General features: G+C 37.5%; 2 protein-coding genes across 6 annotated transcripts in view; both read left to right on the top strand.

Moving 5' to 3' along the window:
• Positions 1 to 9,921, top strand: DSCC1 (DNA replication and sister chromatid cohesion 1). 2 transcript variants are annotated; one of them, XM_026688887.2, is made up of 9 exons: positions 1 to 319; positions 731 to 899; positions 2,488 to 2,622; positions 3,550 to 3,640; positions 4,834 to 4,972; positions 6,845 to 6,897; positions 7,149 to 7,303; positions 7,618 to 7,766; positions 8,775 to 9,921. In XM_026688887.2, exons 1-9 carry the CDS (start codon positions 114 to 116, stop codon positions 8,881 to 8,883), a joined length of 1,206 nt encoding a protein of 401 aa, XP_026544672.2. In that variant the 5' UTR covers positions 1 to 113; the 3' UTR covers positions 8,884 to 9,921. The 2 variants fall into 2 exon arrangements, with proteins under 2 accessions (XP_026544672.2, XP_087818286.1); XM_087962160.1 differs by lacking the exon at positions 2,488 to 2,622 and having other exon boundaries at positions 8,775 to 9,491.
• Positions 9,922 to 11,762: 1,841 nt separating this feature from the next.
• Positions 11,763 to 24,123, top strand: part of TAF2 (TATA-box binding protein associated factor 2) — a 62,802-nt gene continuing 50,441 nt past the window's right edge. For 2 of the 4 annotated variants that reach the window (XM_087962130.1, XM_087962129.1), the window contains exons 1-8: positions 11,763 to 11,948; positions 13,323 to 13,376; positions 14,379 to 14,539; positions 18,319 to 18,437; positions 19,173 to 19,314; positions 21,956 to 22,187; positions 22,699 to 22,883; positions 23,835 to 23,948. In XM_087962130.1, the coding sequence (XP_087818256.1) occupies positions 11,895 to 11,948; positions 13,323 to 13,376; positions 14,379 to 14,539; positions 18,319 to 18,437; positions 19,173 to 19,314; positions 21,956 to 22,187; positions 22,699 to 22,883; positions 23,835 to 23,948 (1,061 nt within the window). In that variant the 5' untranslated portion in view covers positions 11,763 to 11,894. Of the gene's footprint in view, positions 11,949 to 13,322; positions 13,377 to 14,378; positions 14,540 to 18,318; positions 18,450 to 19,172; positions 19,315 to 21,955; positions 22,188 to 22,698; positions 22,884 to 23,834; positions 23,949 to 24,123 lie in introns of all 4 variants that reach the window. The other 2 variants (XM_087962128.1, XM_087962127.1) reach the window with 1 other exon arrangement.

Below are 24,123 nucleotides of genomic sequence, written 5' to 3'. Positions count from 1 at the left end.
GCGCCTAAGCGGCGTAAGGCCCGCCCCCTTTGCATCAACGTTGACGAAACGTGATTTTGGCGCGCTTTCGGAAGAGTCTGTTCTCTTCTCGTCTTTGCCGCTCCTCGTCGTGGATGCCCATGGACTCCGAGGAGAGCAAGCCGCCGAGGATGCGAAGCCGCGAGGAAGTCGATGCAACGCTGCAGGTCGCTAAATTAAACCCCGCGGAGCTGCTTCCGACGGTACAGTGCCTCAGTTTCAGTCCGCAGATCGATGCCGGGGATTACTGTCTTCTGCAACTGGAGCCGGAGTTATGTCACGAGTTGGAGGCGGGGCGAAGGTACGCGCATGCTCGGCAGGGTTCCCCGGGCGGTAGAGCGTGCTTTAATTTGTCGACTCTACAGCGACACCTAGCAACTGGGAGGGTCCCCTGATCTAATTCAAGAAGGGAATTGTATTGCCCACTCACCTCTGCATGTTCCACGTGGTAGACCAGTATTGCTCAAATTTGGGGAATTCTGGGAGTTGAAGTCCATCTTAAATTTGCCCAAACACAGCATTAGACAGTTCAGCCCGTTTCTGGTTTTTTTTTTTCTCCTTGATTGAGCATTATGATACTACATACATGGAATACTTTGAGAAATTGGATGTTACGTTTTCAGATGTATCAGCCTCCCATCTTTATTTATTGTTACATATTTTTATTGGTCAACACGCTGTAATTTGAACATGCATTTGTTTGATCCTGCAGCCTGGTGATCCGTGGAGAGAAAAACGAACATGCTGTGATATGCAGTAAGGATAAGACTTATGACATGAAAATAGCAGATACTTCCAATATGTTGCTTTTTATTCCTTCCGGTGAAACTCCAGAGCAGCTTCGTGCAGACAAGGCTACCACTAATATACTCCACCCTGAGGTATTGTGTGCCTGAAGATTCTCTAGAGCAAGTCAAGGTCTTTGGAAAGTCATTCTCCTCCCTTTTAAAAAAATAAATAAATCGCATTTAATCCTTTTCCAAAGAGTTCAGATTTGTGGATGTGAGAGAACTCTAGTTTATCCAATGAATTAAGTCAGAGCGTTTTATGGGCTAAGAGATGCAATAAATATTTTAGTACTTAGATATATAGTGTATAGGATAATTATTTAAAATAGGCATATCTATGAGTGGGATCTTGGATTTGAGGACATAATAGCAGCTGATTGAATAGGGAACTCAGTAACTTCTCTGGTTTATCAAGAATGTGCTATTTGGTAGGATGATGGGCAAAGGACAGAACCAGATGAAACGGCCTTTTTTCCCTGTATGGCTCCATGATTCTGTGTTTATAGTTTATTGTCATTGCACCTCATACAACGAAATTAAATACCATCTTCAGTGTATGTTATCACTATGAAAATAAACACAAACACACATCCTTCACATTCTATACAATTGAATTGAATTGAAAACCCCAACACTGCACTATACAGTGGAATTCAATATAGTTACTGCCCTGGGATAAAAGCTGTTTTTCAGCCTATTTGTCCTTGTTTTTATTATCCTGTACCGTCTGCCTGATGGTAATAGTTCAAAAAAAGGGTTCCCAGGATGAGATGGATCTTTGAGAATGTTTTGAACTTTCTTAAGGCAGCAGGAGCTATAAAGCTCTTCCAAAGAGGGGAGAGGGCAACCAATGATCCTCTGGGCAATGACGTTAACCCTCTGGAGCGCTGTCCTATCTGCCACTGTGCAATTGGCAAACCATACACAAGTGCAGTAAGTTATTATAGCAGTTATTTCTCCAAGAAATGCAATAAAAATAAGTTAAATCTGTCTAAATGCCACTAATTTAAATAGTAAAATTATAACAGACACAAACATAACTTTTCCCAGCTTGTGGCCATCATATATTTTGCTACCTAGGGTTGGAAAAAGCAAGGTTAAGATTGCTCAATTTCTCTTTCTGTTTTTTCTCACTTAATAGATCCTGCCATGCATTGGTATTTAAGACAGCAGCTGAAGAGAAAATAAAAGCAATATTTTGTTTTAAAAATTTATAGTTGGGGTGGGGGGAAGATGTGTGATACTTTAGATATGGTTGGATTGCAACTCATTATATCCAGGGATGATGAGATGTCCCAAATAACTGAAAGGCCACAGTGATAATTGAATCTTCCTGTGGTAAAACAGCCAGATGGGTTAAATGGAAGTGGAGCAAATATACCCAAAGGGCTGAAGTTCTAAAGCAATTTTTCTCAACCATGGCATCTTGAAGATGTGTCGGCTTCAACTCCCAGAACTCCTTATCTAGTGTTCTGGCTGGGGGATTCTGGGAGTTGAAGTCCACACATCTTCAAGCTGCTCAAATTGAGAAACACTGTTCTCAAAGGCAGTCATTTAACAGGCCAAACTTAAGGGCGTTATGCTGTGTTCATTCTCTGCTGCTGCTGATTGATGCAGTTATATCTGCAACTGCCAACTTTACAGATTAGCCTGGCAGTTCTGATGACAGTTCTTGTTGTAGATTGCAGGCTTCTCCAATCATTTTTGGGAACTAAGAAGATGCCGGCCTAAATTGAAGAAACTCAAGAGATTTCTATTGGAAAATCCTTATGAAGGTCCAGATAGTGAAAAAGAGAGAATTGATGCAAACTCAAAGGTAATAATTATATAAGGTAAGGATGGATGCATATATAGATGGAAAAGTTATCATGTGCCAAAACAAGATAGAGTTTTTCATAAAGAGACATAAATCTCGTGCAAGAATAAAAATTAAGCAAGGCGTGAATTGCAGTTAGAGAGTACTAACCCATATTAAATTCCCAGGAACATATGTTTGTATTATTTCCCCACATGGCTAATTGTAAAGGGAGAGTATGTTAGCCATGTGTTCATGTATTAATTGCCTAAACTTTTTAGCTTGGTGCGTAGGGTAAATATACGACTTCCCATTCATAAAGGTATTCTAATTTGTGTCTCTGGGATCCCAGTTGCTATGGGCTGAGATATTCCTTATCAGTGGAGTAATATTTTTCCTTTAGCGGTTTCCCAAGTGCATAATTTATTGTTTATTTTATTTATTAAATTTATATGCTGTCCATCTCACTATTCAAGTGACTGCATGGCTTATAATTTCCCTCCTTCCAAAACAAAGTGAACAAAATTTGGCTCCATCCCTTTTGTGCCTTTAAAATCTGATAGGACTAAACATTTTAATTGTTGTTTTTTCGCATGTTGGCGCTGTTTTAAGTAGCAAACTGGGTAGCACTTGATTCATCTGTTAAAAGTCCTGAAATATCCTTCCAGCGCAGGTATTAAGCATGTGGCAGAATTCCTGATTCAGTTTTTAACCAAATAGAATTTCAGATTCTTGAAATAAATGAAGCTTAAAATAAAAGGGGGCTTATGAAAGTCCCATTCAGCCTCCAACTTTATACTACCCAGTGACTAAAAGCTGTGAAAACAAAATATTCATAATTAAATTCACAAATACAGTTTTAAACTTTTATTTGTATAGCAATTCTGAGGCACTCAGAATAGCATTCAGACTTAAGGAAGACATGTATGTTTTGTTTACTTTCTGTAGTATACAACAGAAGACTTCTTAGATTTGGTCCAAGCAAGTGAGGAAGAAGTAATGCATCAGCTGAAGATTCTGAAAGCCTGCCAAGTTCAAGGTAGTTTTAGCTACAATGTGGGGCTAGATCCTGTTTCAATGTTTCTTGGAATTACTTATTTAAACAGAAAATTGCTTACTTCTACTGCAACGGTCCACAACCGTTGCAGCTTGGCAGCTGGGGGAGGAGAACTGGGCCATGTGAAAAGCAGGGTGGTGCACACAAATGTACATGCACAGCTCAGCTTGTGTGAGTGGCGGGCTGGCACAGCTCAGGCAGTTCTGTTGCGAATAGACCACAGTAGTGGGCCACGGGTTGGGGGTTGGGGACTCCTGTTCTACTGTATTTTACTAAAATACAGAATATATTTGTGAGCCTTTGAGCCAGAGTAATATAGAATAACCAGTACATTAAAACTGTTCGCAAGGATCATGAGAATCTTTCAGATGTTTTGACAGTAAATCCATTCATTTGCCGCATTTCATTTTAAGAGAGCAAAGAGATAAATATATGACTGTTTAAGAATCTTCTTTTTTTAATTACCTGGTAAAATAGCAAAGCACTTCCCCTCCAACAAAGGAGAATATTCGTTAACTCGGGGTTGAAATGAGGGGTCCTTGATGCTCTCTGAGCTTAGTCGTTTTCTTGCAGATGTTTCATTACCCAAACTAGGTAACATCATCCGTGCCAGTGATGATGATGTTTCCTAATTTGGGTAAGGAAAGATTTGCAAGAAAACAACCAAGCTCAGAGAGTACCAAGGATCCCTCACTTCCCATCCAGCTGACTTTTAACACTTTAAATTGAACTTTATGTTCTGCCCAACATACAGTTATGTAAGTTGAATTGTACTCTTCAGTGGAGATATTTGTATGTTTATGTGCATTCATGCGTTTGAATCAATTTTGACTCCTGGCAACTGTCTGAACTTACCCCTATTGTTTTCTTAGCAAGATTTCTCAGAAGTGGTTTGCCATTGTCTCCTTCCAAGGGCTGGGAGAGAGTTACTGGCCCAAGGTCACCCAGCTGCCTTCCTGCCTAAAACGGGACTAGAATTCACAGCCTTCTGGTTTCTAGCCTGGTGCATTAACCATTAGACCAAACTGTCTCTTCTTCAGTTGAGCGTGAAGGGAGAAAATAACTAAGCTGGCATCATAACCAGATAAAAGAGTAGGGGGAAAAATCAACAATGGAGTTGAGCTTTTTATAAAGGATTTTGTAGAATATACACCAATGCCCTTCTCTGCTTGCAGGATACTGGAGGATTCTAGACTTTGACTATGAGATGAAACTGTTGAATCACGTGGCCCAACTAATATATTCAGAGTCCTGGTTGTTCAGTAAAGTCCCTTTAAGTTTATGTGTTCAAGAACTTGAGCCTCTAGAACCCAAGTAAGTTATTTTATTTCTGTGTACTTCGTACTAAAAGAATAAGGCTCACCCCACTGTTTATTTGTGAAAAGTTTCTGTTTCAATTATTATACATTGTTTACAAAATGCCTGTTTTCAAATTTAAAGCCAAGGTAGATAAGGCTGGATTCGTGTGCCAAATCTTTCCTTAATATGGCTTATTTACTAAATTAGATGCAATTACAAATTCATAAAATGTATTAAAACAACCACGTTTCACAAGCCCGTGAATGGCTGGATTACACAATGAGCTACATTACAGCCCAAAAAAGTACGCCATGTTTATTGTGTGATGCGTGAATCTAGTCTGACATGGGTTTAGAATTCATGCCAATCTTTTTTCATGGCAGATAAACTGAACCTTCAATTGGAACAGTTACTAAACAAGGCTGTCATTAAGTGAGGCCTAGTATCAGATCAATTTGGCCTTTACTTGATGAATTCCATTCTTGATGCATTGAATAGCCTTTCCCAGCAGGACCTCCCCAGATATGAATCATTGGTCTTTTGGCTGAGGATTCTATAAGTTTTAATCCCAGGACATGTAGTGATTCTCTACATCTAGGGGTACTCTAGGGCAGCAGCCCCCAACCTTTTGGGCACCCGGGACCGATTCCACGGAGAGAGGTTTTTCTATAGACTGGAAGGGGCGTGGTTTTGTGTGCTGCCTGCCTCCCACGTATGGGGCTTTGCTTGTTTGCATGGACTGGTTTCTGGCATGCTGCGGACCGGTGCCAATCCATGGTCTGGGGGTTGGGGGCCTCAGCTCTAGTGCAGCGATCCCCAACCTTTCTGCCTTGGCGGCCCGGTGTGGAGGAGAGGGGACAGCTCCTTGTGAGTGGCAGGCAAGCATGAGTATACACAGCTCCATTTGTGCAACCAGCAGACGGGCAGGTGCACCCACCAATCAGGTGAAGGGAGCTTTGCGCGCGAGTACCAGCAGCTGCTGCTGCTCGCACAAGGGGAGCTTCACGCACGAGCGCAAGATGGTTACCGCTAGCGTGAGGGAAACTTTGCATGCAAGGGGAGCTACACGCTCATGCTCACCCAGCAGCTGCATGGCCCAGTTACAAACAGGCTGCGGCCCAGGGGTTGGTGACCCCTGTTCTAGTGAACTACCCTGTTTTCCCGAAAATATGACCTACCATGAAAGTAAATCCTAGCTAGATTTTTGCACATGCACCCAAAATAAGCCCTAATTAAGATGCTTCCCATTTCAGAGTGGATGGGTAAAAATTAAGCTAGGGTGGGCATAGGGGGTGGAGCTGCCCTACTACTTATCTTTGGACAGTTGTAGCCAGACCTCACAAACCCCGACACCTGCCTTGCCAGCCCATTTCTTCTGCAGCCAGTAAGGCTGGCAAGGCTTTCCTGAAGGGCTCTGTAGCTGATAACAAAGTCCTGGATCGATCTGGAGCTCTGTTATCAGCTGCAGAGGCCTTCAGGAAAGCCTTGCCGGCCACAGAAGAAATTCCTGAACACCTCTGACAGCAAAAAGGAGGCTGGGGGCAACAGGTTAGTCAGTGGATGATATCCCCCCAAAATCAGACCTGGTGCCTTTTATGGTGGCAAAAAAATATAAGACAGAGTCTTATTTTCAGGAAAACATGGTTGGAGAAAACAGTTGTCAGGTTACCTTTAGTACAAGGGAGTGCATTAGTCTTCAGCATGCCTTATAAACAAGCTCTAAGAGGTGTTATATAAGTGCACCTAAATATTTATCACACATTCAAATAAAATGTGTTCATAAATAATATAAGGATAACCCTAGGTGACTAGTTCTAAATCAAATTCTGTAGAGAACAAGCTTGCTTATTATATTTTATACTGAAATTAAACACATTTCTATTTCAGAGAAATGATAGAACACATCCTGGAAAGTTACGGGGAAAAATACATGGATGAAGGTAGGTTTCCTTCATAACTGCTCATTTTTAATAATGAAGATGATACACCTGGTTAGAATATTCATTAGATCAGGATGTCAGGATAAAATTGAATGAATGAAGACCTGATAATACCAGATTCAAGGTTAAACTGTTCAATTAATTCTGGCATATAATGTTATTTTGAGATTGACGAGAGTTTTTTTAAAGGTACACTTAAGTGTGTGCGACATCTTCCTTAATTATTTGTGGTTGTTAATGCTCCTTCCCAGGTGAGGCTTACTTTGAAATGAATGAAGAAAAGGTGTGTAGAGCAATTGCACAAATGCTCTTACAAAATGCTGTTAAATTTAACCTCTCGGAATTTCAAGAAGTATGGCAGCAGAGTGTCCCTGAAGGAATGACAACTAGACTGGATCAGTTAAAGGTAATGTGATATGAGATGTGCCACTTCCACAAATGTGCTCAGTCTGGAGCATAAATTTGAAAATCCACAAATATTAGGGTCAGATTAGGACTTCTGGGGATTGGATGGTCTCAAGTCATTTGCATCTTTTAGCCTAAGGTACATCATGAGGTTGATGGAAGGCTGAAACTTTTAAGAAGTTCTCTCATTAAAAGAAAGAACAATTCATAAACATAGCAAAAGTGCATTTTTGAAATGTTTGTTCACTTTATATTTTAATTTACTCATTAAAGGTTTCCTGGACATATTCCAATTTTGATTTTATTTATTCAAAGGGGTTGGCTCTTGTGGATAGATCTTCTAAACCAGAGATTATTTTCCTGCTGAATGTTGAAGATTTACCAGAAGATGATAATGAAAGATTTAAACACTTGTTCTCTATTCGGGAGAAGTGGACAGAAGCTGATATCACTCCATATATAGAGTAAGTAGTATAACTACAGTCCTGCAGCAGTCTAGATAGGGTAAGAAAATGACCTTGAAATATATTATTGAAAGTTAATGATTATTAAGCTAAGGATAATAGAATAAGCGACATATGTGATATAAAATATGAATAAGAATGATTATAAATATATACAAGTTAAATATGTATGATAATATTATTTTGTGCATGAAGAAATATGTACTCAACTGACACTGGAACAGAAAGAAGGTTTTATGTTTGTTTTTTGTTGTAATAAAAATTAAAAAAAAAATTAAAAAACAAAACAAAAACCAAACTATGTATGCTGATTTTGGCAGCTACTCAGAAACAACTAATCCTTGCTTTTGTTCGCTATTAGAATTGAAGTATTTTTAGCCCATTGCAAGTATCTTTCTGTTAACCAATGAATTCCTCATTTCCTTTTGCATTCTTTCTTGCAATCATTGCACATTATTTCCAATTTCCCTCTCTAAGTCAAGATTGTATGCTAGTTGACACTGTGTACAGGTAGTCCTCAACTTACAACAGTTCATTTAGTGACCATTCAAAGTTACAACAGCATTGAAAAAAAGTGGCTTATGACCATTTTTCACACTTACGATCTTCGTAGCACTCGCATGATCATGTGATCAAAATTCAGGTGCTTGGCAACCAGTTCATACTTATGACCGTTGTTGTGTCCCAAGGTCATGTGATCACCTTTTAGAACTTTTTGACTGGCAAAATCAATGGGAAAACCAGATTTACTTAACAACCACATTACCAACTTATCAAATGAGTGATTAACTGAACAACTGTGGCAAGAAAGGTTGTAAAATGGGGCAAAATTCACTTAACAAATATGTCACTTCACAACAGACATTTTGGGCTCAATTATGGTCATATTTTGTAGACTACCTGTATTGAAATACAGTGTTATTGATGATTTTGTACTTTGCCTTAGAATATTGAAATTGTTAAAATGATTTCGGAAAATACATTTTTAAAAATCCTTCTATTTTACAGGAATTTATGCTCAGAGAAGCAAAAAATTGGCACACTTCTAACGAAATACGCTCGTTCTTCAATGCAGAATGGACTCAAAGTTTATAATTCAAGAAGACCCGTTTCATAAGAATTATTTCAACAAAGTTGGGGCTGAAAATATTCTAAACACTGTCAACTGGTAGATCAATTTTTTTGTGGTTTTGCCACATAGTTTAAGACCCACAATTTTCTGTGAGGCATCTAATAATATTAGGAGTTCTTGAGACTTCTTTACTGCTGAAACTGATATTTCTAGAAAAATGTAAATAGCAATATATGAGTATTTTATTCAACTCTTTTCTGTATTTTGTTTAAATTAAATCTGTATTAAAATTTTAAAAATTGTATAGATTAAAACACACACTGCAAAGAAGATCCATTTAAGATAGAGGATGGTTTTCTTTAATCTTTTCTTTATATTAACTAACATTTAAACCTGATCTTCTTTGGAAGAACTAAATCAGTCTATCCGGATGCAATTCTGCTATTTGGTTTGTAGCTTACAGAATTTCCAGACACTCTAGTTTCCAACTGATATTCTGATATAGTTCAACGTAATTGGAGCATATCTTTGCCTTTGCTTTATTTCCTTTTCTGACATCAACTTTTATAATATGAGCTTTTTGTTTTTTGTTTGCTTTTCTTTCTGAAGAGTCTTACTCTTAAGTAAATTAGATAAAATGTTGAATAAACCTGACTCAGTGTATGGACTAATACTGAATGTCAGGAAAAAAAGGGAATATACAGAAACATAAAATGCAATACAGGTAGACTTACAAGCACAATTGAGCCCCACATTTCTGTTGCTAAGTGAGACATTAAGTTTTGCCCCATTTTGACCTTTCTTTCCAGTTATTAAGTGAATCACTTAACATCGCAGTTGTAATGTATTTATTAAGTGAATCTGGCTTCCCCATTGACCTGTCAGACAGAAGGTGGCAAATGGTGATGCCTATGCACCCAGAAGACTGCAACTGTCATAAATATGAGTCAGTTGCCAAGTGCCTGAATTTGGATCATTACTATGGGGAATGCTGCAATGGCCGTAAGTGTGAAAACCCGTCAAGTCACTTTTTTTCAGTGCCATTATACCTTCGAACAGTCATTAAATGAACTGTTGTAAGTTGAGGGCTACCTGTGCTTATTCTCAACCCTTTCCATGTATATGTAAACCTCATAGTATTTATGTGACCAAATCCCATTCTTTAAAATACTGCCTTCTAATTTAACACTCAAAGGTGTTAAGCCTTCAGAACTGAAGAGGCTTCTTGGATGAGAAGCAAAACATCTTCAAAGAAAAACCAGAAAATTCAGTTGCCTCTTGGGGGGGGGGGGAGAACAACACCTTGGAGACAACCATTGCCTGAATGACTGAGAATCATAGACCAGAGGTCTCCAAACTTGGCAACTTTAAGACTTATGGACTTCAACTCCCAGAATTCTCTTAGCTGGCTGGAGAATTCTGGGAGTTGAAGTCCACAAGCCTTAAAGTTGCCAAGTTTGGAGACTCCTGCTATATAGACCTTCAGAAACAACTTGAGTGTTGTTACAGATGCCTAAAAATGAAGTAAGCAATGCTGCATTGCTCGCCTTCAAAAATACGCGCGAAATAATCCCCCGCCAACGCTGAGCGCGATTGGTTTCGCTCAGCCAATCGCAGCCTTTCCCCCTCTACCAATGAGCTTCCTAGCTTGGGATGCATGCGCGCTGCCTTCCTTTGAAACAGTTTCTCTACTGCGCATGGGTCATTCCCTTCGGTTTCCCTTTCTTCTCGTCTCGCTTATCTTGAGCGACTGTGTTTCCGGACCTGAAAGCAAGAGGGCGATAACTCCTTCTAATAGGAGGAGAGTTTGACCTTTGCCCCGGGGTGAAAGATCAAAAGTCTCAGGGAATATGGCGCCCAATATGTCTAACGAAAGGAAGGTGCCGATCGGCCGTGGGGAAGTGGCTTAAGGAGAGCCGCCAAGCCTCGCTCATCTCCGTGGAGTTGCGGACGTGGAGACGTCTCTCGCCGGCCGCCTGCCCGAGAGGAAACATCCCTGCGACTTTCTCCTGGAGGGTTTAAACGCCGCTGCTTTCAGAAGACGCCCGGTGGCTTCCCGGAATATCTCTCGCTTTTCTCAGTGGTTCTCATTACGAGCCGCCGTTTCCTCTCCGAACAAGCTTCCTTGCCTGTCGGAGGTCCCTGCCGCCTCTCCTTCTCCGGTGCAGCTGGAGCCCCATTGCGTTGGCCTCTTTTTCCCCCCACCAGTTTAACTTGCTGTGAATTGATATCTCCAAACTTGCTTTGAACCCCTCAGGAAAATGAGACCTTAAGAAGCCTTTTGAGAAGACCTGGCAGCTGGACGTACCCTTTACTTAAGTCAGATGTTCCCTTGGTGATTAAATCCAAATGGTTGCTAAGGATCAAAAGATTATAATAGAAAGTCCCCACACAATAAGTCTGGAAATATTGTAAGATTACCTGGAAGTGATTCCGACCGGATTTGTAGTTGGAACATATTCAGCTATGAGGATTACTTTAATGTCCTTTTCTTCAGATGTGAACAGCGCTAACAGTTCAGCCTAAAAATATTTGGTGATACGATACAACTTGCTGTTATAAAGAGGAGAAGCCTTTGCACTGCATAACTAAATGGCTGTAGAAAATGTTTTAACAGTTTGATTTGGATGCTAAGAGCTGCTACTTATAAGATAAATATTTTAAATACAACAATATAAATCTGCCGTTCTGTAACTACCAGAGGAAATTTTTTAAAGAAGAAATGGTTCCTTGCTTTGTTACATATAATTCCATCACATTATAATCTTGAATATGAGGTGTAAATATCCGAGTCTTAGGAATCAGTGTTACCAAGTTTCTGGTTTAAATAACTCCTTAAGTTGATCATACACATTTTTACATTTATTTTTCTATTTTTAAATGGGTAATAGTGCCTCTGGATGTTTCTTCAGGTTGTTTTAAGATTCACTGCCGAAAATGCTTTCTTACAAAAAACTTGTCAAAAAAGGAAGAATTGAAAGTACTTTTGTAAAGACTGCTAAAGAGGATGATGATATGTGTTTGATTTTCACCAAAATTTAGTACTTCTCTTCATCATGAACAGAAAGAAAGGAGACAAAGGGTTTGAGAGCCCAAGACCTTATAAATTATAAGTATACTTAACTATAGTTTCCTTTTTAAAGTATCATGAAGTATCATTGAAATGTCCAATGTCTTATTTGTTGAAGACTGGTATGAACAATAAATAAGAAAATTGTTGAACTTATATTTTAATGAACAGATGTCAATTTCATATAAGATAGAATTCATCTTTGTGGGGGGGACTTGTTCCATATCTGGGATATAGCTTTTTATTTATCAAGAATAACTTTGTGCCTAGAGGCAATATGCAGCATGTTCCCGCAAACAATTTGAACTGAATTTTTAGTATGAGTTTTATGAATTACTTAGACTAATGTAGTCTGAACATAAATACAGATAGTCCTTGACTTACAACAGTTAATTTAGTGACCATTCAAAGTTATAATGGCACTAAAAAGTGACTTGTGACAATTTTTCACACTTAAAACCTTTGTAGCATCCCTGTGGTCATATGATCAAAATTCAGATGCTTGGCAATTGACACCTGACTGTTGCAGTGTCCCAGGGACATGTGATCATTTTTTGTGATCTTCTGACAAAGTGAATGGGAAAGCCAGATTCGCTTAACAATCATGTTATTAACTGCAGTGATTCACTGAATAACTGTGGCAAGAAAGGTGGTAAAATGAGCAAAATTAACTTGACAGGTGCGTCACTTAACAACAAAAAATTGGAGCTCAATTGTGACTGTAAGTTGAGGACTACTTGTACATTTAACAGGTCTCTTTGTTTCACACAGTTCTCTATAAGGTATTGCATTGATTTCAGCATAGGATTATTTATATATAGTTATTTATACTTGGATTATTTATGTATAGTTACTCTGTAACTATATGTATAGTTACTCTGATCAGTCAAGAAAGCTGAGACAATTGAGAATTTGGGGAGAAATAAGTATGACATATGCTTGTAGTGAACTGGATAGTTGAAATCTGGAAATCTTTCACTAACATTCTGATAATTCTTATCTAAAATTTGGTGAGAAAGGAAAGCTTTGATGTCAGGGAAATAATTTACCATCCTAGTTCAAAACATTAAGAAACATACATTTCTGAACTGTTTTAATGAATGAAAATGAAATTTCAGTGTGTTTATACTGTTAGTGCTAAATGTCTTTTATATCTACACGTCATATATATCTTTTTAATTAAATGTGAGATAAGGCATAGTGAAAATACTTTTTGTCTAGACTTAGCCATAGGCACTCTTGAACTGAAACGTTCCATGGAAATGTTTTTATAGGCCTCTTAAAATATTAGGTTATGCACAGCATGCCCAAAAGATGAGCTAGGAATTTGTTTTTATTACCAAATGTTAAGTATGTCTGTTAACCTAGATTTATCAAAATCTTTATTCTGAATTTTCCTTTTTTCCCTAGCACAACCCATCAGGTGATTTGCATCAACAGCATAAATTTTCAGAGAAAATCTGTTGTTGTAAGTATGTTAAGAACTATAGATTACTAATGGATACCAAACCTTCCTTCCTTACTGAGACCAATTTAGTTTCTTCATCTCAGATAGACTCAGTTAAAAAAATAGATCAAAGGGAAACATTTCTGACTTAATGCTTTGTGGCATAGACTGCAGATAGATAGCTTCACATGTGGGACATTAATGATTTTTCTTGATTTCATCACAATTAGCAGATTCAGAAATCATGCTAGGCTATTATTATTATTTTTTTTTTTGTAGTTTGGTGGTTTTATTGTGTTTCTCAGAGTTTTACCCTTAAATAGGAGGCATACAAATGTTTTAAAATAAATAAAATATTAGCGGATTTAGAACAATGAATCTAAAGTCGTAGTCTGATATTCTATAAGATCTTGTTTCAAATCTCTGCTTAGCCATTCAACTTGTTTAGGACATCTTCAGAGAGAAGATGTGAAAAAAAGAATTTTGTTTCACACTGTCTATTTGCATTAATTATTCTTTGTTTGCTTTTTGCTTTTTTTATGCTGTAAATAAAGGTCCGCATGAAATAGAAAATATGTTTTGCTTTGATTCAGAAGCAAACCATTGCATTCTAAAAGTTCTGCTAACAGTTTTGGATCACCTATCCAAAGAAGAAAGAAAATCCAGAAAAGTTTGATTGAGTTTTAGCTGTGAATAAAATTCAGAGGGATGCCAGAGTGAACAGGCAGAGCAGGTTGGGGCAAGACTGAAATTCTCTCTTGCTTTTACCTGGCCTCAATTTTCCTAATATCTTCTTATCCCTCCCTCCCCTATTTTACCTGAGATGCAAATGTATCAGCATTGCATAAATATCATAAGTTTTGTTTGGGTGCAGATCAATCCAAACCAGCTGTTCCTTGCACAGACTCATTTGTGCACATCTTGGTTTTATAAAAAACAAACAACTTTGATTATAATCTCTTTGTGCTAATTATATAAAGTATGTCTGACATGGGGTTTCTTTTTGTTTTTGTTTTTTTGTAGGGCTATGTGGAGCTGACAATATTTCCAACAGTTGCAAACTTGAATAGAATTAAGCTGAACAGTAAGCAATGCAGGATATATAGAGTTAGAGTCAATGATTTGGAAGCAGCTTTTATTTATAATGACCCAACACTGGAAGTTTGTCACAGTGAGTCAAAACAGTAAGTAACAGGTCACACTGATTAATGTCCTATCAGTCATTATCAGTGATTTTCATGGCAGAATATAAATTGGATTTCAGAACTACAGATGCCTTTTAAATAGAGATGTTTTGGAATGCAGATGTTTGGCAATAATAACTACCAATAGAAACTTCTTGTACTGTATTATATTTTGGGAAAGTTGAAACAGCATCACTGAATTCATTAAAATTAAATTCAAGGTCTCTAATACTTTTTGTTCATGGTGGTCATTTTGTGCAGTTCATAACTTGCTATAGAGAAAGTATTGGACCATTTAGTCATTATGAGCATTTTCATGTCATGTAGTAGAAATATTTTAAAAAAATTACAGAGATATTTTAATACCATAGGACTCTCCAATTTTAGTAGGTGTATTGTTCTTAATTTCTACCTAGCCAAAATAAGCTGTTCTGAATCACGTTTTGTTGAATACAAAGTGGAGGAATCTTTTGCCCTTCAGATACTATAGAACCGCAGCTCCCAATATCCTTCATAGTGTGTGAGGGTGCTGAGAGTTTATGTTATTTTGAGGGGGGAAAGCAAGATGAAAATAAGCAACAAAAAACTAAAATGAAAATAATAGCGAAGATTTTTTTAAAGACTAGTCCTGCTCACCTTCACCATGAAAACCAGCTGGGTGACTTTGGATCAGTCATTGTCTCTCAGTTCAACCCACCTCACGGGGTTGTGGAGAAAATAGGAGGAAATGTGATGGGTATGTTTGCTGCCGTGAGATATTTGTACAAATAATAAAGGTGAGATACAAATAAATAAATTTTAAAAAAATCCAGATCAGGGTGTTGATGATCACCTTTTTTTTTTTTTTTTAAAACAAGTTTTATTAATTTTTAAAACACACAAATTATCATTATTCATTACATGTTTAAACTTTTTTCCCTTGTAAATTTAACAAGTCAGATAAATTATGATTCTGTTTTAAACCATTTCCATATAATATACCAAAACCTCTTATTCAATTTCTCTTTACTTTCTTTACTCTTATTCAATATCATTATTATTATTTCATCTGTTTCTTTCTGACTTAGTTACCATTATTCTCATTCTATATTTCTACAAGTTTTTACCAATTCTCCCCCAAAAAGACATATACACACAACACACAAAACATAAAAAAATATCTTTTTGAAAGTAACTTGGACCCAGGTGTCTCTCTCTTCATGGACTTCAATTATATTCATGCTCATCTTACATATCATTACTTATTTTATTTACCATTCTATGCCTTCTATATTAACTTCTCCACATATTTCACACTTCTTAATTCTACCTTAATTAATCATCTTAGTTTAAATCATTATATTTGTATCTTTTGTCCATTTTTATCATCCCTTTGTCTCATCCCTTATGAAAAAAAAAGAAAATCAGTTTCTCCTGAAATCATTAAACAGAGTATGATGCCTTTCTATCTCCCCCTAAGTTAATCAAATTAATCTTTAAAATAATATCTAATACCCAATCAGATTTTGCTTGGTACATTCTATCTAACTAATACATCCAACACAATTAAGTGCATAATTAGAGAATAAATCCAAATATTAAAAAGAAATACTATAATAAAAATTTTATAATAACATCAATACCATAATTTTATTAAACTCTTTAATTAAAACAATATTCTAAACCTCTCCTATTATTAAGTTTTAAAACCAATCATTTTTAAACATTTTAACATTTTAATCTCTTATCAACTCTTAAACCATTGCAATACTACCATCTCATCTTATGTACCTTGCAAAATCTTTTTTTAAAAAAAAAAAAATTATACTTTATCCATTATCCATAAAAATTCCTTTTTCCATTTAATTTCAAAACGTTGTAGCTTTTCTCCACCTTTTCCCTTTCTTTCTTTTCCCAACAAACCTTTCTACCCCCCTTCTTCTAGCCTCTGCCTTACCGCTTCCCTTCTCTGTCGTATTTCTTTTCCCCTTTGTTTACAATCATCATATTGGTTTTGCACTTTATTTTTCCCTTTCTTAAATGTTTTTTAGATCTTAAGTCCTTAAATCCTTTAGTTTTCTTCTTTTCTCTTCTTTTCTTTTCTTTCTCTCTTCCTTTTTTCTGGATCAAATTCTGAGATTCATTAAAGATGGCTCCTTCCTTTCTTTCTTGTTCCTCTGCTGTCTTCATCTGTTGTAATTTTTGTTGATAATTAGTAAGCGCCATTTCTAAGAAAAAGAAAGCTTCTTCCACACCATTTCTTAGTTCCTCAACAGAAAGAGCCATTATAAATCTTTTCTTTTCTTTTCTCCTTCTTTCTTCTTACAACAACCAGAATATTCAAAAGAAAATAAAAAAGATAAAACAGTCCCAAAGTTATCAATCAGTCCAAACCAAGGCAGAGTTCTCACTTTCTCCTTCTGGGGTGATATCAATCAAAGAGAAAGAAAGTCCAAATCTGTTTAAAGTCTTGTTACAATATATTCTAGTCTTCAAATCCTTAAGGCATCTGCTCCAACAAATCTTAGCATACAAATATTTTCTTTTTAATCCTCTCTCTTCCCACTCATCGCTTAAAACCAATTTCCACCTAAAAAAATAGGTTTCTTAATATCCAGTTATTTATTCCGTAGGAAAAGAGGGAAAGCTATCCTTTCAGCACCTTCAAGCAGCCGCTTTTTTCCTCTTCTGGCAGGTATTATTCAGAAAGTCATACTTTTCAGGAATTTTATTAAATATGTCTTAGAGTCCTAGGAGCCAAGAAAAACTTTCTCCTCTCAATCACTTTCTCCACTTCCTCCTGCGCATTCTTACCCGGCTGCCAGCTTCTTTGTGGCGGCCATTACGGACCGCCGCTGCACCGTCCTGGGAAAAGGGGTTCTGCCGGCCAGGGGGGGGTCTGCAGCACCCCAAACCCTTCTCCGGATCCCCCTACCTTCAGCTGCCCCTGCAGGGCAGCCTAGCTCCGCATCCCGGCTGGGTCGGAGCCCCAAAACGCGCTAGCGCGGCAGGGATCGCGCAGCTTCGCAAATCCCTGCCGCTCGCGAAGCCGACAAACCGGAAGTTTTTGATGATCACCTTTAAAGCACTGCATGGCATGGGTCCAGGCCAGCTGAGAAACAGGCTCGCCCTGATGGGATTAGCCCTTTTCAGCTGGCAGGGTCCAGAAGAAGAGCCTTTTCTGCGGTGGCTCCCACCCTCTGGAACATCATGCCTGGAACTTCAAAGTGATGTCCACACCTATCCTTTTGGCCTTCCGAAAGGCCTTGAAAGCATGGTTCTGCCATTTAGCCTAGGGCCCCAATGGAGGTGTGGCACTTTGAAGGTTTCTGATAGAGTAGATAATACCCCATCTCTTTTCTGTGCACACTTTGCTCCCTTCCTTTCCATCCTGATTAGTTTTATTTTTTATTGAACTTTATAAATGTATGATCCTTATTTACTTTAATGTTTTATAGTGCATTGTGATTGAATGTCTGTAAACCAGATAGATGGATGTGGGTGGACGGATGCATGGATGGTTTGCTCCATGTGCTGAATCCATATTATGAGAATATACAATATGTGATAGTTTTCTTGGGGTTTTCTTAAAACACTTCACATGTTCTATGGTTATTGAATGGCTTTTCCAGGGTGTTAGAAGAATGTATCGTCTTAGAAACATAGTACTTGCTGGAGGATTTATTACTTTGGAATGCTGTTTTGTTATTTTGGGGAGGAGCTGCTTCCCAAATGTGGATTGCCTTTTCTTAATCCAGTTTTTGCTGAAACTTGAAATAATCCACCCATTCACGTTACAGGCGAAATCTCAACTACTTTTCCAATGCCTATGCTGCTGCAGTCAGTGCTGTGGATCCAGACGCTGGAAATGGAGAGTTGTGTATTAAGGTGCCATCAGAGCTTTGGAAGCATGCTGATGGTACAGTACAAGGTCCTACTGATTTGTGAAATAAATATTTGTTTTATTTATTTAGATTTATTTCTTCATTCAGTTTCTATAGCCACCCAACTCTCAACCAGGTGACCACAGGTAGTCCTTGATTTATGACCACAATTGCGCCCAACCTTTCTGTTGTTAAGCAAGGCAGTTAAGTGAGTTTTCCCCCCATTATGATCTCCTTTTTTTGCCACAGTTGTTAAGCATATCCCTACCTTTATGGAATCATGCAGTCTGGGTTCCCCCATTGACTTTGCTTGTCAGACGGAAGCCAGCTGGGAAGGTTAGAAATGAACCCAGGACAGTGCAACCGCCATAAATACATGCCAGTTGCCAGGTGCGTGAATTTTGATCACGTGACCATGGGGATGCTGCAACGTTTGTAAATGTGAAAACTGGTTATCAGTCCCTTTTTTTCAGTGCTGTCGTAACTTCAAACAGTCACTAAATGAATGGTTACCATCCCCACAATCACGTGATCAAAATCTGGGCGCTTGGCAACCAGCATTTCCCCCCCTTTTTTCAGTACCATTGTAACTTTGATCGCTAAATGAATGATTGTAAGATGAGGACTACCTATATATATTTATAGGATTCCTACTTTCAGCAGCCTACTTTTCTCTTTCCAAATAAGTTAATATTATAAATGCAGAATTCTCAGTGATGACTATATATACACATTTTAAAGCAGTGGTCTTTTTTTTTTAACTGCTACAGAATTAAAAGTGTTAAAGATACACATCAACTTTTCTTTGGATCAACCAAAAGGAGGTTTACATTTTGTGGTACCTAATGTGGAAGGCAGCTTGGCGGAAAGAGGCGCCCACGTTTTCTCTTGTGGTTATCAAAACTCTACAAGGTGAGATTTGGGCAATCTTATTCTCCTGGTAGAAGTAATTTTCCTGGTGTGTGCATTTCTCTCTTGTGTATGTGGGAAAGTGTTGAAACAAGCCCATTTTGCTTCAGAGTTATTTAAGGATTTCTAAGTCATGAGAAAAAAGAATATATTGACAAGGACTATTCGGTTCAATGCAATTTTCAAAACAAAGGTAAATAGCATTATATAGTTTTTGCGTATGTAACTAAATACATTTATTTATTTTTTCTATTTATTTCTTTTTGTTTGATGGTGCACCATCAAGTCGCTATCAACTCTTAGCAACCACCTAGATTTTCTCCCATGGCAGTCTGTCCTTAACCTGGTCTTTGAGGTCTTCCACCTGAGTCCATCCACCTTGCTACTGGTCATCCTTCCATCTTTCCTAATAGTAGAGTGTTCTTCAGACAGCTAGTGCTTCATATAATGTGCTCAAAGTAGGGTAATTTGAACCTGGTCATTTGTGTTTCGAGTGAGAACTCTGGATTGATTTGTTCAGTTGTCTGTTTTCTTGACTGTCTACAGCATTCTCGGATTTCTTCTCCAAAGTCCAATACATGAATATTCTTCCCATCCTAAATGTCCATGGAGATTCATGGTTGTCCCAAAGATGCTTTTTCAAGAGGCAACTGGACTTTCTGGTTTTTCTTTGAAGATGTTTCATTTCTCATCCAAGAAGAAGAGCTGAAGAAGCTTCTTGGATGAGAGGCGAAACGTCTTCAAAGAAAAACCAGAAGGTCCAGTTGCCTCTTGAAAAAATGCCTTTGGATATCCTACTTCTTCAAAGTCCAACTTTCACTTCCATTGAATGTTACAGGGAATTCCATTACCAGAATGAATCTGATCTTTGTGGATAGAAACACATCCCAGTATTTAAATAACTTTTCCAAAGTCTTTATGGCTGCTGAACCCAGTGCTTGTCCATCACATATATCTTGCCTGTTTGTTCCCTTGCTGTTGATGATTGATCCTAAAAGTCAGAAGCTATTGATACCTTCATTCTTAATTGTTGTACCGTCTGGGAAATTCTTGGAGCTAAAGTCCAAACATTTTAAAGTTGTCAAACATGAAAAACATTGTTCCAATGTACCTTAGAAGTTGACATCTCTACTATGCAGTATTTTAGAATACTCATTCCATCTTTGTTTAATCTCCGTTGAATTGGTTGCTATTCTTCTTGCTCTAATGTAGAAAGTTTTTACTTTATAGTAATGTGCAAAAAATTACAGTTGAAGTGTTGATATTTTAAAAGTGCTTAAAAGTTAAAATTGGTGGTATAGTTAAAATCTGTTTCTTACAGTAAGTATTCAGTATTGCCTTAATTAATCTATTGTTTTTCAACTAGTTCAGATAAAACTAGCATTCAGATAGAACTATTACTATTATGCCATTGTATATGATCTCTAATGACCTCTAATTCTGAATTAAAAGTTTGAGACCAGCATATTATTTACTTGAACAGATGTCTGTCAGTGTAGCAAGGTACATGCTTTTTTCCTCATTTTGATTGCAAACAAGTCATTGGTTTAAAGTGCAATTAAGGTATTTCCCCCAAAGTAAGATATGCACATTCATTTAACATGCATTACTGAACAATGTGGTGTTTTTTTCTTGCTAGGATATTATGGTCACTGAAACCATTATCTTCAACCAAAAATACATTAACAAATGTTCTTTGCTGTACAGACTCCTGAAGTATTATCATAAAATAATAATTTAATAGAAATCCTAGAGAGGTCCAAGTTTAGTAGTGTAAGACTGCATCCTGACGTTTAAATGCTTTTATCTATGGATATTTCTAAACAAATAGTTCTTACTGCTTCTGATAAAAAAAATAGTGCAGCAATTACATAGTTTACCTTCTTGATAAATTTATTGTCTATAAAGAAAGGCAGTACAATTAATACAGGAAGCCTCCTTAAGAACTCAGTCAAAAAAGGCAGATTTATGGTACTTCTTGAGGTAAGCAGTTCTTGTATCTTTTTGTTTATTGATACAATCCAGTAAGGGGACGGATTTTATTTAGGATCCATGACAGCTGCTTATACAATCACTGTTAATGCAGCTATAGTGTTGTTTCAACAATTTAGTCCTGTCCGACTTTTGTTGACTTTATAGGCAAGTGCTCTGCATGCTACCCTGCCAAGCACATCTTCTTTCATTTGTTGGATGTTCAACTTTGTATCAGATTTGATGTTATCAAGCCAGCGTGTCCTTTGCTTGCGTGTCCTTTGCTTGTTCCACTAACCATTCCTACCTTCTCCAATGAATTTGCATACATGACATGGCCAAAGTAAACCAGACGTAATCTTACGATTTTAGCCTCTGGTAACGTGCCTGATTTTATATGATTTTGGCTGTCCATGGCATATGCAATAAATTATGTTTAATACAATTATATACTTTGGGTAAACATCTCACAATATTTTAAGAAATTAGCCTAATATTAAGGAAAGAAATACAAAATCCCTTGCTTGGTGCAAGTTTTTAAGATTTTTGTTGGTTCTAATTATACTATTATTTATTGTGGACTTTGATGATTTCACTCCATCTATTAATGCAACTGTGGCTTCTCTTTATTGTGTAAATACTAATTATTTCTATTTTTCAATTTTCTCTCTAGGTTCTGGTTTCCTTGTGTTGATTCATATTCAGAACTCTGCACATGGAAACTGGAATATACTGTCGACGCCACAATGGTGGCAGTCTCAAATGGTGATTTAGTGGAAACTGTGTACACTCATGATATGAGAAAGAAGACTTTCCATTATATGCTGCCAATACCCACTGCTGCATCTAACATCTCCTTGGCTATTGGACCATTTGAAATTCTTGTCGATCCATACATGCACGAGGTAATGCTTTTGGACGAGTCTATTTTGATTTAATATTGAAATAGATTTGTGTTAGTGTTACGTTTGGGTAATGCGGTTGAGATATCATTTTTGTTGCGTTATTCATATACAAAATTTAAGAGAGTTTTAATACAATACATATTGTTGGCATTTCTTAATTTTCAAAGCTAGAGTTGAATAAGGAAACAAATATATTGATAACAAATTTCTCCCAGCCTTTGTCCTTCTTCTGTTTTTGCAAAAAAACAGTGACATTTCATTAATTTTTAGTTACCTGATTCCATACAATTTTCCAGTATTAATGTTACTTTTTACTATATGCAACTTGTTTGCCAAGGCCATTCATTGAGGGCTATCATTGATGTCCTTTCACTGGCTTTCTAAAGTATTCTATTATTATGTTCCGTAGGACATGCCAAACATTGCTGAGTTAAAAGTTATTCCCGTTCTTGCTCTAATTACCATCTAATTATTGAATTACATGTTCTGTTCTTTCTATTATTTATTCTAGGTCACCCATTTTTGTTTACCCCAACTTCTTCCCCTGCTCAAACATACTACATCATATCTCCATGAAGTATTTGAATTCTATGAAGAGATACTTACTTGTCGTTACCCTTACTCCTGCTTCAAAACAGTTTTTGTAGATGAGGCCTATGTTGAAGTAGCTGCTTATGCTTCTATGAGCATCTTTAGGTTGGTATTTATTATAAACCCTAACCCTGTCTGAACAAAAATGATCATGGTTTGTTTGTTGGACTGTCCTTAAAGATGACTTCAAACCTGCAGGTGACACTGGATGCAGCTGTTTGCTTGCTAGTTAGAATTAGTCAATTTAGTAAAATAGCCTCAGTTTGTAAGAATTTTGTCACAAATTGGTTGCCAGTAGGTTTCCAGGTCCAGTTTAAGGTGCTGCTGATAGCAACAGCACTTAGACTTATATACCGCATCACAGTGCTTTACAGCCCCCTCTAAGAGTTTACAGAGATAGCATATTACCCCCAACAATCTGGGTCCTCATTTTATGACTTTGGAAGGATGGAAAGCTGAGTCAACTTGAGCCAGTGAGAATTAAACTGCTGGCAGCTGGCAGTCAGCAGAACGAGTCTGCAATACTGCATTCTAATCACTGCACCCCCATGGCTCTTACTTGATTATCTATAAAGTACTGTTATCTGCCTGACTGCCTTCTTCGGAAAGTGTGGTGCTTGGTGCTCTCTGAGCTTGGTTGTTTTCTTGCAGACGTTTCATTACTCAACTAGGTAACATCATCAGTGCGATGTTACCCTAGTTTGAGTAATAAAACATCAACAGGAAAACAGCCAAGCTCAGAAAGCATCAAGGACCCCTCATTTGAAACCTGAGCTACAGGTTTCATTGGCCTTCAGATAGACTCTGATTTCCCTATGGAATCTAACAGAAAATACTCCAGGGGTCTACCTGGAAGTGGTTGAGGATTGGTATGGTCCCAGTAGCAGTATGTAAACAGATAGGTTTTTGTAAGAAGTACCTGGATATCAATTATATATCACTGCTACTAATGATATAAAGCCACGAATAAAATAGTTTGTTTATATTTGTATAAAAACTGCTTGCTTTTCTAATTTTTCCCCATTTGATATTTACTTTCTTATGTTTGTAAATTAGCACGAACCTTTTGCACAGTGCCATGATAATAGATGAGACTCCTCTAACCAGGAGGTGCTTGGCTGAAGCCCTAGCCCAGCAGTTCTTCGGCTGCTTTATATCTAGAATGTCTTGGTGAGTAATTGGATATCTTGGAGAAAGAATTTTGCATTTCAATGTGTGAAGAGTGAGCATACTGCTAAACATAAAGGAGATTAGCATTAGTACCATCGTTGGTTTTACGAATAATTCTGAAAGCCACGATTGATAGCTGTGCTGAATTTACTTGGACATTTCTTGCCTTATCCTG

The sequence above is a fragment of the Notechis scutatus genome, chromosome 3 (assembly GCF_049901735.1).
Source record: "Notechis scutatus isolate UNSWTSFEM ecotype Mainland chromosome 3, rNotScu1.2, whole genome shotgun sequence".
NCBI classification, from domain to species: domain Eukaryota; kingdom Metazoa; phylum Chordata; class Lepidosauria; order Squamata; family Elapidae; genus Notechis; species Notechis scutatus.
This window is presented reverse-complemented; position numbering and strand designations above follow the sequence as displayed.